At 31.4% G+C, this 15,021-nt stretch overlaps 2 protein-coding genes across 2 annotated transcripts in view; one reads left to right on the top strand and one right to left on the bottom strand.

The window, feature by feature from the left end:
* LOC149142141 (uncharacterized) overlaps nt 1–1,410 on the top strand; it is a 45,073-nt gene extending 43,663 nt beyond the window's left edge. Inside the window, exons 3-5 of the mRNA XM_089446772.1 lie at nt 398–501; nt 659–777; nt 1,177–1,410. Coding sequence (XP_089302898.1) covers nt 398–501; nt 659–777; nt 1,177–1,258 — 305 coding nt within the window. The 3' untranslated portion in view covers nt 1,259–1,410. The remainder of the gene's footprint in view (nt 1–397; nt 502–658; nt 778–1,176) is intronic.
* Nucleotides 1,411–4,462: 3,052 nt separating this feature from the next.
* On the bottom strand, nt 4,463–5,500 carry LOC149142140 (universal stress protein A-like protein). The gene is made up of 3 exons (XM_089448966.1): nt 5,397–5,500; nt 5,121–5,239; nt 4,463–4,696 (listed from the first exon to the last, which is right to left on the bottom strand). Exons 1-3 carry the CDS (start codon nt 5,430–5,432, stop codon nt 4,615–4,617), a joined length of 237 nt encoding a protein of 78 aa, XP_089305092.1. The 5' UTR covers nt 5,433–5,500; the 3' UTR covers nt 4,463–4,614.
* Nucleotides 5,501–15,021: the final 9,521 nt, after the last annotated feature.

The raw sequence follows: 15,021 nt of genomic DNA, 5'->3' as shown, positions 1-15,021 counted from the left end.
AAGTTTTAGGTTTAAATTTGATGGGAAAGAATCGAAGATGTAAATTATTTTTGGGGTTAAACTATTTAGGAGTATCTATCCCAACTTTACTGGTAATGAAATCCTCTGATGATAACATCCTACTGTGAGTAAATAGTTCTTCATTCCATAGATAACTGACCTGAAACTAAACTCAAAATAATGAAAAAAAAAAGGCAAGCAAAAACACTTTACTCATTTATTTAAATGCATCTGGAAGCTAGAAAATTGTCATCTAAGGCCAGGAATGATAAATAAATGCATCTGGAAGCTACAGAAAATTGTCATCTAAGGCCAGGAATGATTCTTTTGGTTCTACAGTTATATTCGTGTTGTTCTTATTATTTTATTCATTGTTTTGTGACTGTGATGAGAGCAGGCTTTGTACTTACACCGGAAGTTGTAATAGCTTTGGAGAAACATCAAGACCATGTTGCCGAGGCCGTCATGCAGAAGGCGAGGGATATCTGCAGCGGGACTCCGGTGCGTTTTCTGTACATTTTATATCAATTTAATGGGTTCTTAAGAAAAAAAACATAAAGGAGGGTATGCAATCATTGCAGTGAAAGATTAATTTGAAGAAAATACTATGGAAGAAAGCATCCAAGGTTAAAGGTGTTCTGGTCATTGTGTTTTGCAGGCGAAAGTGGAGGAGAAGATTGTAAAAGGAGATGCGAGAGATGCACTGTGTGATGCAGTGAAGAAGGTGGGGGCAGATTTTCTCATCATTGGCAGCCATGGTTATGGCACTTTCAAAAGGCATGTCTGCAAACACCATCAAGTTATTATCAGCTACTGTTTGTTTGCAAAGCTAGGGGATCTTGGTGGTGCATGGTAGGGGATTTTGGGTGGAAAGTGTTCAATAAGATTTGATGTTTTTTACTGGGTTCAATTTCCATAAATGATAGGTTTCAAGTCATTTAAATTTTGAAGAAATTTGATTCTTTTCTAGATTAGTAAAAAGTGACAAATTAGATTTCCTTGTGTAATTAGATTAGGAGAGTGCAATTCTTGTGTATGGATAGCTGTTTTTGTTTTTGATTTTTTACAAGTGGGGAGCTGTTTTTTAATATGTATGTTTTCTCCTTTTGTTCTTTATGTTTTCATGGTGGATCCTTGATGTTCTAATTATAAGGTGTTTTGGGAGCATGATTGCAGAGCATTTTTGGGAAGCGTCAGCGACTATTGTGCCCACCATGCAAAGTGTGCTGTAATGATCATAAAGAAGCCTCACAGCTGATCTGCAATTTAGCTCCTCGAACACTCTGTTTTGGCTCTGCTTTGGAGAGTATAAACCATCCAAGGCATTTTGATGGTCTCCCTGTAAAGAATAAATCGGTTATCTCTTTTTCTTTCGTTATTTCAAGGCTTTGGACAGAGACCATAATTTCATTTTCGAATCCAATACCAGATTTTCTTCAAATAATAACAGGGTTTTGTAATTACACCTACATGCTTCGTTTTTCATTCAGTGTGACATTGGGCTGTTTGTATCATCGTCAGCTGCTAATGGGATTTTCTTCAGAATCTTTTATCCCTAACTCTTGTAGTTGTCCAGGTCAGAAAAAATACATAAAATATTTTACTATATTATTTTCATTGATTTGGACGGTTTGTTGTGCTATTAATTAGTTTTGCAAAGGTGAATATTTTTTGTTGATACGTTCTGCTCTAATATGTGAGATTATTAATGTTTAACGTACTATTCTTATTATATGCTTTTGTATTAAATCTATTATATGAATAATGAAATCTTTAAACAAAAGAGATGTTTTCTGAGTATATAAATATATTAATTTGTGTTATTTTTTTATTTTTTTTTTAATTTGGATTTGTTTTCATTTTTAGAAAGGCTAAATTTTTTGGAAAATGGGTAATACCATAGAATAATCCAAAATCATTATGCACTCTGGTATACATTAAAAATTAATAGATTTTTTCTCTTTTGCACAAACTCAAATTTTTTTGGAAGATGGCTGATGTCGTATTAATAATTCAGAATCATTATGCAATTTCATATACATTCACAAGTTACGAATATATTTTAATTTCGGTAAGTGACATGGTCTAAAGCATATGATTTTATACATGTAGCAATTTGGAACTGAACTTTCTTAACATTATTTGTTGTTTTACTTTGTACATTGTGAGTTTTTTGTTTTTGCAAAAGCTTAATTGGTGGAAGATGGTTAATGAGATATTAATAATTTAGAGTCTCTATATATTCTCATATACATTGTGACCAGTTTGAATTCATTTTAATTTTGTCATGTTATTTTAGTAAGATGATATGGTTGAAAGTTTGTGGTTTTATGCATATAACAATTTGGAGCTCAATTCTCCTACATTCTTTGTTGTTCTACTTCGTTGGATATGAAGTTCCTAAAAGGCATGAAATTTGAGATGCTATAGTTTTTTTTGTAGTTTTTCAAGTGGTTTGTGAAAATTTTAACTTTTGTAAAGGAATTCACAAAAGTGCAAGTTATTGTGATAAAGTCCAAGAATGACTTTCTTTGTATGAGAGGAAATGAGAGGGACGGAAGAAAGATTAGTGCGAGACAAAATAAGGCGTCCTGTAGACGATGCAAAGACAAAATTAACACAACGACATATATTGAAAAGTTTAAAAGTAGTTGGAAATTAGGAAGGACAGTGGCATTGAGACATTAAAGGTAGTTGAAGAGAAAATGAGTGTTCGATGTTAGAATTTCTAGAATTGAAACAAGAGTTGGGATATGAGGAATTAATGAAGTTTTTTTTTTTCGAAAGAAAAAAAACAGACATCCTTCATTAATTAGATTAAAGAGGAGTTACATAGTCTTGTTTCTATGAATTGTGAGCCCAATATCATCCTCCATTATAAAAATGTCCACGAATTGGAAAGGTGTGCCGAGGGCGATCAAGAATCAAAATGTCAAAAAATTATCAAGGAGTCGCTGAGAAGGTGAAATGGATGGACTAGCATGGTCCTGCGTGACATATCTTGAAGAAACAATGTCAAAAACATCAGTGAATGGAAATAAATCCAGCAATACAACAGAGTCGGCCTGAAAGCTAGATAAAGGAAAAAACCAAGCAAAAAGAAGGATGAATTCAAAACTCAACCATCCACCAAATGTTTGAAGTGCATCAGCCTTGGGAGGAGAGAAAATCCCTTTATTAGTTTTATTGGTTTTATTGGAATTGACCAAATAATAGTGACAAGGAAGCACATTTGAACCAATCTCTTAGTGATGGAAGCATATTTGAACCAATCTCTTGTCAAAGGTTGGAAGCAAACAAAATACCCTCCATAGATATAGATCCAATAATCTTTCAAATTCATATGTTTTGTAAGATGGTGTTTTGATAAGACAATATATTAAGTTATGTATAAATCAAATGGCCTCTATTGCTAAAACCCTAAAATTAATTCTAGAATATAATAATTTTGTTGAAATCTTTAAGAACTTTATAATTTTCAGGGAATTTGTTTAAAAAATTATGTATTAATATATTAAATAGTTTGATTGCAACTCTCATATATATATATATATATATATATATATTAAAAGTATTTTAATTTGTTTCAAAAGAGATTAATTAAATAAAATTAGATTCCCTTATTAAAAATGGAAAGCAAGGAAATATGAAAATAAAATGTAAATATAAAATAAGAGGAAATATGATCGTCATAATATGTAAATTTATCTTGTGGTTAATTTTCTTGTCAAAATTAAAAATAACGAAAAATAAAATATAAATGCAAGAATGTGAAATTTGAGATATTTATTTAATATATGATACAATATAGTGATTAATTTTATGAAATTATATATATATATATATATATATATATATATAATATATATAATAATGGAAAGGTAATTTGAAAATTCATTTTGTTACCGATTAATTATGTCTATAGGCATGTTTGTTTTGGAATAGGGCTTTCAAAATTTAAATTTAATTATCAATAATTATTCCATGGATGGTAGGGATTTATCTTCCACAAAATATTTTGAAATATTTTTAGTAGTAGTCACAAATAGGTTGATATTTTTCTCAAAAGTAGTCATGGCATGGAATTTGCTTGTGTTAATCTAGTTGCATGGATCATCTTCTATGACAAATAAGGATTTCTTTTTTCTTTATGAATATGAAAACTGCACATTTGGTCATTATGTTATTCTTTATCTAAAAATTGCACGATTTTATTATTGGTGGGGAGATACATAATTGAAGAGTTTTCTATTGATGTTACAAAACCCATAATTGGGCTTGTCTTGTTTTTCTGACCTGGACAACTACAAGAGTTAGGGATAAAGGATTCTGAAGAAAATCCCATTAGCAGCTGACGATGATACAAACAACCCAATGTCACACTGAATGAAAAACGAAGCATGTAGGTGTAATTACAAAACCCTGTTATTATTTGAAGAAAATCTGGTATTGGATTCGAAAATGAAATTATGGTCTCTGTCCAAAGCCTTGAAATAACGAAAGAAAAAGAGATAACCGATTTATTCTTTACAGGGAGACCATCAAAATGCCTTGGATGGTTTATACTCTCCAAAACAGAGCCAAAACAGAGTGTTCCAGGAGCTAAATTGCAGATCAACTGTGAGGCTTCTTTATGATCATTACAACACACTTTGCATGGTGGGCACAATAGTCGCTGACGCTTCCCAAAAATGCTCTGCAATCACAACACCGTGCCTATTATAAAATCATGCTCCCAAAACACCTTATAATTAGAACATCAAGGATCCACCATGAAAACATAAAGAACAAAAGTAGAAAACATACATATTAAAAAACAGCTCCCCACTTGTAAAAAATCAAAAACAAAAACAGCTATCCATACACAAGAATTGCACTCTCCTAATCTAATTACACAAGGAAATCTAATTTGTCACTTTTTACTAATCTAGAAAAGAATCAAATTTCTTTAAAATTTAAATGACTTGAAACCTATCATTTATGGAAATTGAACCCAGTAAAAAACATCAAATCTTATTGAACACTTTCCACCCAAAATCCCCTACCATGCACCACCAAGATCCCCTAGCTTTGCAAACAAACAGTAGCTGATAATAACTTGATGGTGTTTGCAGACATGCCTTTTGAAAGTGCCATAACCATGGCTGCCAATGACGAGAAAATCTGCCCCCACCTTCTTCACTGCATCACACAGTGCATCTCTCGCATCTCCTTTTACAATCTTCTCCTCCACTTTCGCCTGCAAAACACAATGACCAGAACACCTTTAACCTTGGATGCTTTCTTCCATAGTATTTTCTTCAAATTAATCTTTCACTGCAATGATTGCATACCCTCCTTTATGTTTTTTTTCTTAAGAACCCATTAAATTGATATAAAATGTACAGAAAACGCACCGGAGTCCCGCTGCAGATATCCCTCGCCTTCTGCATGACGGCCTCGGCAACATGGTCTTGATGTTTCTCCAAAGCTATTACAACTTCCGGTGTAAGTACAAAGCCTGCTCTCATCACAGTCACAAAACAATGAATAAAATAATAAGAACAACACGAATATAACTGTAGAACCAAAAGAATCATTCCTGGCCTTAGATGACAATTTTCTGTAGCTTCCAGATGCATTTATTTATCATTCCTGGCCTTAGATGACAATTTTCTAGCTTCCAGATGCATTTAAATAAATGAGTAAAGTGTTTTTGCTTGCCTTTTTTTTTCATTATTTTGAGTTTAGTTTCAGGTCAGTTATCTATGGAATGAAGAACTATTTACTCACAGTAGGATGTTATCATCAGAGGATTTCATTACCAGTAAAGTTGGGATAGATACTCCTAAATAGTTTAACCCCAAAAATAATTTACATCTTCGATTCTTTCCCATCAAATTTAAACCTAAAACTTAATAAGAACTAAACCCACTCTTTTACCCTTATAAATGAGGCAAGTTAACATTACATTCACCATGAAGTTACCGTAACTCTGCTTAGTGTAGAGTCTGTAAAGAGGAATTTGCAGGACATAGGTCAGCGCAATGGCAAAAAGGTAAACAAAAGTTGGTTTGACCATTTTCAAGAAAAGACACCTATGACATAATTACCAACTAAACTATCAAATAACTAATGACATGACTAAATCCATGTTTACTTTTTCACATTTACATAATACAATTACAAAATTACCATGTAAAATATTAACAAATAACAAATAAAAAATAACATCAAATAACAAATACCAATAAAAAATAACATCAAATAACAAATACCAAATAACATTTTATGAGGGGAAAATAACCAAACTTATATCAAGCTGCTAATTATAATAACAATATCTTTTAAATTTAAACTTTTAACCTATTAATATATATTTTTAGAAATAAATTTATCTTTCTTGACATTTTTTCAAATTACTTATGCTTGCTTTTGCTATAATCATTATTATTAAATTACTTTCCACTAATCATTATTATTATTATTAAATTACTTTCCACTAAATTATAATCATTATTATTAAATATTTTCTGATAACCTTAAAACACATTATAGTGATAACTTCTTTACCTACATAGGTTCAGTGGTTGGCTGACGCGGTGAAATAAATGACTTTTTAGCCATAACTTCCGTAAGAAAGACTTTAATCTGAAATATCCTGGATTGATGTCTGAAGCATCCGACTCCCGAGGTGCTCCACCTTCTATCCTCGGCGCCGTGGATAGTGGTGGTCCCATATGGTGGAAAATTTTCTTGATTTTCTCTCTGACATAAAATAACAAACAATGACGTGCCATTATAATCTCCGTTGGACTTTGACATAAAATAACAAACAATGACGTGTCATTATAATCTCCGTTGGACTTTGATCTGAGAGTTGCTAGTTCATAAATTTGAATCCGGTTATTATACAAAAGCTTTTACGCACGCGCTTTTTGATGTCTGAAGCATCCGAGGTGCCTCCACCTTCTATCCTCGTGGTGGATAGTGGTCCCATATGGTGGAATAATTTCTTGATTTTCTCTCTGACATAAAATAACAAACAATGACGTGTCATTATAATCATAAAATAACAAACAATGACGTCTCATTATGTTGCGGCCCTCCGAGGTGCTCCACCTTCTATCCTCGGCGCCGTGGATAGTGGTGGTCCCATATGGTGGAAAAATTTCTTGATTTTCTCTCTGACATAAAATAACAAACAATGACGTGTCATTATAATCTCCGTTGGACTTTGACATAAAATAACAAACAATGACGTGTCATTATAATCTCCGTTGGACTTTGATCTGAGAGTTGCTGGTTCATAAATTTGAATCCGGTTATTATACAAAAGCTTTTACGCACGCGCTTTTTGATGTCTGAAGCATCCGAGGTGCCTCCACCTTCTATCCTCGTGGTGGATAGTGGTCCCATATGGTGGAATAATTTCTTGATTTTCTCTCTGACATAAAATAACAAACAATGACGTGTCATTATAATCATAAAATAACAAACAATGACGATCTCACATAAAATAACAAACAATGACGTGTGCGGACGTTCATAAATTTGAATCCGGTTATTAATACAAAAGCTTTTATTTTTCTGCCTTTGGCCGTTGTGAAAAAGCTTCACGTAGGCTAGTTGTGAAAAAGCTACGTAGGCTAGTGTCTTTAGATTATGTTATCTCTGCGGAACTGGGCCGTATGTTCAAACATTTTCGAATCATTGAAAAACATTATAGTAATTACTACCCTCTTTTGTCATTATGCGCATTTAAACATAGATGCAAGTGAAATAGATGACCTTTTTGGCAATGACTTCCTTAATATCCCGGAGCATAGGCGGTGCCTCAACTCTAGATTCTCATCGCGATGGATAGTGGTCCCATTTGGTGGAATGTTTTTATGATTTTCTTTCTGACATAAAATAACAAACAATGACGTGTCAAGCAATGACTTCCTTAAGAAGACCTTAATCTGTAATATCCCGGAGCATAGGCGGTGCCTCAACTCTAGATTCTCATCGCGATGGATAGTGGTCCCATTTGGTGGAATGTTTTTATGATTTTCTTTCTGACATAAAATAACAAACAATGACGTGTCATTATAATCTCCGTTGGACTGGGATCGAGAGGCCGTTGTTAAAAAGCTACGCAGGGGCTTTATATTATGCTATCTTTGCTCGCGCGGACCAGATCATTCCCTACTTCAATCTAACCTGTGTCTGCATTTCGATGCTTTGCGTGATTTGCGTGTTTGCATCTGGTTTGCGTGTATGGGTTTGGATGTTAATGTATGGTGTGTTTGTTGATAGTGCAGTTCTTGAGTTGTTGTCTCTGTTATGTATATGTGCATGTCTGTTAGTAATCGATGTGGCGTCGTTGTCTTTGTTATGTATATGTGTTTGTGTGTTAGTAATCGTTGTTGATGAAGATGGGAAACGATCGCATATATAATTAATTTGCAGCTTGCAGGAGGATTGTTTTGGATATCAGTTTCGTTTAGGTTCAGGTATGTCAACATTGACAGCTAACGAATTCTTAAATTTTGAAGAGTATTTTCCATAATTTACTTTCGGAAGAGTAGTACTCTGAAATAATTTGTTTCCTGCAGAGTATTTTGATGGATAGTGTTTTGTAAATTCGAGGAACAATTTATTTCTGAAGAGTACTCCTGAAGTAATTCGCTTCTTCTCAAATTTTTGAAATAATTTACTTCCTGAAAAGTATTTTGATGGACAATTTGTTCTGTAAATTCGAGGAACAATTTATTTCTCGATGAATATTTCTGAAGAGCACTCCTGAAATAATTCTTTTCTTTTCAAAACTTTGAAATAATTTGTTTCCTGATAAGTATTTGATGGACAGTTTGTTCTGTAAATTCGAGGAAAAATTTATTGCTGGATGAATATTTCTGAAGAGTACTCCTGAAATAATTCACTTCTTTTCAAAACTTTGAACGATTCTTTTCAAAACTTTGAAATAATTTGTTTCCTGAAGAGCATTTTGATGGACAGTTTTGTTTTGTAAATTCAAGGAACAATTTATTTCTGGATTTATTTTTCAAGTTTTTCTGATAAATGATGAGGTTTACAAATTTCTGAAATTGTTTCTCTCTTCAAACAAGTACAATAAAGTTGAAGATTCAGGAATCGTTACAAAGAAGTTTGGAGAAAGAATGTCAAAATGCTTATTGATAGCATTGTACTCAAGCTATATAGGAAATTTTAAAGTAGATTATTTTTTATTTTAGGGTTTTATTGATCCATTTCTCATTTTCGTATGGAAAAATACTTAATCTAATTTTATTTTTTCACACGTCTATTTTTCGTTGAAAATAAATTCTGAAGAGCACTTGGATGGAATTTTTTTGAAATATAATAGGTTTTGCATATTTATGAATGTGTGTCTCTTCCACTAGAACTTAAACTTAGGAATATATTGAATGTACGCTGTGTGTTATGATCTTGTATATTAATTAAGTTTTGGTGGCAAGATTATACGAAAATTTGAATTCGAACATTATACTAAAGCTTTTAGGTCCTTTTTCTGCATATGACCGTGGTTAAAAAGCTACAGTGTCATTACGTTTTCTTTGCCCACGCAGACCGTATCACTCTTCTTTAATCTACTCTGTGTATGCATTTCAATGCTTTGCCTGGTTTGTGCGTTTGCGTCTGCTGTGCACGGTTTGTGCATGGATGTTAATGTACTCTGTGTTTGTTATTGGAACAATTTTTCGTTGTTAATGAAAAAAGGAAACGAGATTGATTCCTGGAAATCCATTCATTTATTTTTAGGCATGCCAAACTTAGATAGCTAATTAATTCTTAATGTTGTCCGTCCATTAACTACTAATTACGCAGAGTATTTCCCATAACTTACTTCCTGAAGAGTACCTTTGGCATGGCATGTATTTCATTAAAAGTTTTTGATGGAAAGTCTGTTTCGTAAATTCTAAGAATAATTTATTTCTACGTGAATATTTCCGAGTATTTCTGATAGGTGGTCAGATCTACAAATTTCTAAAATTATCCGCATGTTCAAACAAATACAACAAAGTTGAAGGGTTAGGTATTATTACGAACAAGCCTTGAAAAAGAATGTCAAAAATGCTGGTTAATAACATTGTGGAAGGTTGGACAAATAATTGGTACAGGGATTTCTTATTGCGATAATTTTCCATGTTAGGGTGTTTTTGCTTATCCATTTTTCACTTTCATAAGGAAAGATTTAATTTAATTTTTGTTCCATGACACTTTCTGTTTTCGTTGAAAATGGGTCCTGGAGAGCATTTTGGATGAAAATTTTTGAGAGTTGGTCGGTTTTGCACGCTTAACTCTTTCGACAAATATAATAGAGCGAGCTTAGATTTAGGATTATATTACCTGCATCTCTCGTGTTCTGGTTATAATTAAGTTTTGGTTAAATAAAGATTATATAAAAATAAAAGTGTTTATTGAAAATATTTTATATAAAGATAAAATTTCTATTTATGTAATTCATTTTTCATGTTAAAGTTTTTTTTTGAATCATCTTTCATTTGAATGAAGAATTTATCTAATTGTATTCTGCACAATTACATGCAGACTGTTGGCCATCGTCGTTTTTTTGGATGGAAAGATACTGGGCTAGGCCCACTCTAACTTGTATCAGAAGAGGAGGTTTGATCTCCAGTCACGTGGTCCAATCCCAAGCAAATCGAGCTACTCGAGACAGCATTTCTTGGGAAAAAATCTTGTAAGTTACATCCTTTCCTTGAGATGATGCAACGGAATTTGATCTTATAGACTTTATTCATGTTGAGTTTGAACGGATTTAGTTTCATCCTTAGAATATTAGAATTCATTGTGTATTGAATTTGAGTGATAAGCATGATATAAGTTCGGCGGGCTGGGTGTATTAAATTGAAATTGTGATTGGCTGAAGCACTTCAAATATTTATTCACGACATTCAAGTTAGGATGGAAATCTCAACCCTCAAAGCCGAGGATATTATAGATATACGATTTCGTAACACAGGTTTGACCGACGTAGTTTCTCTAAGTGCCACGCAAATCGATATATACTGGTTTAGAGTATAATTATAAACTTAATGACAGGAGATTGACTACAATGACAAACACTGTGATGCATTTTGGTTTCCATTCTTCGTAGGAAACTTGTGACAGATAAAAGCATATTTCCAAAGAAGACTAGGAAGACAGATAAAAGCATTTGGTTTGTCCCCTGAGATCATGCCTTGTGAATTATTGTTCACTATTTGTCATAATAAGGGTCAAACAAAACAACAAAAAATTACTTGGACAGTAGTACCTTTCCGTAAGTTTTAGTTTGCAGGTAAAAAGGTGTTCTGGTGTGGAGATTTCTGTACATAACCAACAAATAAGGAAAGCATAAGTCTATTTAACTCTACAATTAAAAAAATATAATAAATTAATTGTAATTTTTTAAATTAAAAAATTATGATAAACAATGACATATATTGGATATATAATTTAAATTCACAAGTTTAAAATTTAAGTTTTATTAAAAAAATAAACATAATTTTAATTCATTAGTATTTTAGAGTATTATATAACTCCCTCAAATTTTTATATATATAGATAACTCCCTCAAATTAAAAATATATATATATATATATATTTATTATCTATTTTTATTTCTCTACTTTTTCAGTAGTATATTGTGTTATTTTATTTTTTTCATATTTTTTAATTATATATGTTTTAGGAATTTCAGCTTTAATTTATAATTTTTTTTTTTTTTAATTATATAAGTTTTAAATTTTAGTTATAGTTTGTATCTAATTTTTATTTTTATTATATAAAATATTTATATAAAAAAAATTAAGTGGCAAAGAAAATAAGAAAATGGGTCCTAGAGCCTTGAACAATAATCAAATCTCTCAAGAGTAGAGTTGCTAACTCTCCCACTCATTTAACAATAGAATTAATAGTTAGTATATCTTAATTTATTTTATAAACATGATTTGGATTTAATTTTTTTTATTAATATTTTTTTTTAAATAATTAATTCTCTTTGAGTGTTTTAATATATATATATATATATATATATATATATATATATATATATATAAATGAATAATCAATTATTTATTTATGAGTATTTGTATATTTAACTACAGAATTAATATAGTTACTATATCTTAATTTATGTTTTATATAATTACTCTATCTTAATTTATTTTATAAACATAATTCGTTTAAAAAAATTAAAATACTCTATTTCTTTATTAATATATATTTTTAAATAATTAATTCAGGATTGTTTTAATATTTTTTTAAATGAATAATCAATTATTTATTTACAAGTATATTGAATAATCAATTATTTATTTACAAGTATTTGTATATTTATTTTAACCGAGATACGTTTTATAAATTTCCAAAATTATTTTCTTTCCAAACAAATATGTTAGATTTTTCCAATTTTAAATTTTATTTGTATTTTCCAATAATATAACTTCAAAATAAAAAAATCATAATGTTGGTTCATTATATATGTAATTGGTTAAATGATTTTTTTATGCAAATTAGTTTAGATTAAAGTTTTTTTATTGACTATTTTTCACATTACAAAACTATTTTATATTTATATTAAAAGCAGATTCTCAACATTATTTTGATAATTTGTCTATTTTGCTCATTTATAAATTTATGGTCTCTTCCAATAAATATAACAAAGCTTAGAAGTCAATAAATATATATGTTCTATATATGGTGTGTTTCAATTTTCCATATTGATTAAATTTTTGTTAGATAGTTAAAAAAGGAAGGTGTGTTTATTGATAGCATTGGTATATGTGAAAATATTAAAGTGAGTATCTTCCAAATCATTGTAATTTGCTAGTCTCATTTGATTGAATAATCTTCCAATTAAGATTCTTTTCTTTGAGTGCATATTGTCTATTAGATAATACCTACCTTAGCTTGAAAATGTTTAACTTCCTACCTAAAAGGTTAGGAATAGAGTGTATATAACTATAAAATTTTGAAATTTATTTAGTAATAAGCATTGGATTTGTTAGATAAGCTTGAAAATGTTTAACTTCTTACCTAAAAGATTAGCAATAGAGTGTATATAACTATAAAATTTTGAAATTTATTTAGTAATAAGCATTGAATTTGTTGATATAGTATCTCTATTTAGAATTGATATTATAATATTATAGAGACTTTAATTTTTCCATTAGCTCTTCCACTCTTTGTAGTGTATATTTACTAGATTCATGCTAGGATATGATTTTGAACACCCAAAGCCAACAAAGTATGCTTAAGAAAGGTTGAGGCCAAGGTTAGTTTACCAAAGTGGCATGGATATTTAAAAACATAAGAATCACATATATATGATGGTTTAGAATAGAAATGAATGCATATGCATATTGACACAAGAGTGTAGCTCGGGACACCCCTAATGTTGAATGGAAGAACTAATTGTCCAGCCTAAATGCTCCATGTGATAGTTTATTTCCCCCATAGGTGACTCCAACCTTTAGCTCCTCCCCATCAGGTTTGAAACTTATACACCTAATGAGGGCTAAAACCCTACACAAACCATCATGAGGTTTGAACCTAAAGATCTAACAAGGACTAAACCCCACACAAACCAACATAAAGTTTCAACTTGAGATCTAATGATGAAGATTGTTACCGTTCAAATTGTATGTTAGAGATGGTGAAAACTCTAACCCATGTCATACAATCCAAGTGGAACCTTAGTCAATCACTCACTGTAATCTCAACTTTGCCTCTTCAAGTTGGTTCTCTTCCATATTCAAGGGGCTCCTTTCATGCAACATATTTGTTGTTCAATAGTTGAAATTACAACTTTGCCTCTTCAAGTTGGTTCTCTTCCATATTCAAGGGGCTCCTTTCATGCAACATATTTGTTGTTCAATAGTTGAAATATTAATATTACTAATTACTAAAAATAGTTAAAAAAACATGCATCGAGATATATATTAAGGAAAAAAAAACACTTAAAAACCCTTAACAAAAATACAAAAATGTCTTCATTAATCTTAAAAAGAAGAGGAATGCTCTCGCAATCTAACCCTAGTTACACAATCAATAAACTGCCTCTCTTTACGGCTTTAACTTCTTTACAAGAAAGTATTATATTTATGAGAGGACTAAAGAGACCAAATCCTTTACTAACTTGAAAAGAGAAAGAAATCCTTTACTAACTTGAGGCTTTAACATGTACCATGATAATCTATGAGGGCCCACATCAAAATGGATCATCCCTTGAGGAAAGGGTAATCGACCCCTTCGAATAATATGCCCGATACACACCTTCGAAGAAAGCCTTTGCTTGATCAATAAAATAATATAATTAAGTGTTTGACCATGTCCACGGGTTGATCTCTCGAAAGGGTAATTTTATGTGTAAATAAAACCTATTCGGTCCGCTCTTTGACAAGTTCTCGCTTGCAATAAAATAATATAACGGTGATCTAAGGTTAGCATTTGTGGAGAAAACCCCCCAAGTATGCGAGTCGGCTATGCCAACAGCTGGAAATGAAGGCGTCAAAATCCAAGGGCTTGACGGCCAGGTAGAGGAAGCCCGCCAGGGAAAATTTTAAGAACCCCCCCCAAATTTATAAATATAATAATTGGGCGAATCTCCATGGTATATAGGAAAAATGGAAGGCGATTTTATCAATAATATAATATGTATATATAATTTTCTGGCGAATCTCTCACCAGGCATGGCGAATATTTTACTCAATTATAACATGAGCAACATCAAGCATGAACACATATAACTCATAAGACAGAATCAATCACACATAACACAGAATATGTCACAGGGGAAAGCACCAGCATAAAACCCCAACTCTGTATTATCAATCAAGTGGAAATCTTCAACAACTTACAAAAAGAATCAGCTCAAAAGCTATACTACTCTCTCTGTACTATGATGATGAATATCATAGACTACCTAGGCCTCAATATATAGGCCACAAATCCTCCAGTCTCCTATAATACATATTTCTCTTGGAAATAGATCCTTCTCCATGCAAGGAATAC

Source organism: Pinus tabuliformis, chromosome X (genome assembly GCF_031772625.1).
Source record: "Pinus tabuliformis cultivar Carrire ecotype Pingquan chromosome X, CPIR1, whole genome shotgun sequence".
Lineage (NCBI taxonomy): Eukaryota > Viridiplantae > Streptophyta > Pinopsida > Pinales > Pinaceae > Pinus > Pinus tabuliformis.
This window is presented reverse-complemented; position numbering and strand designations above follow the sequence as displayed.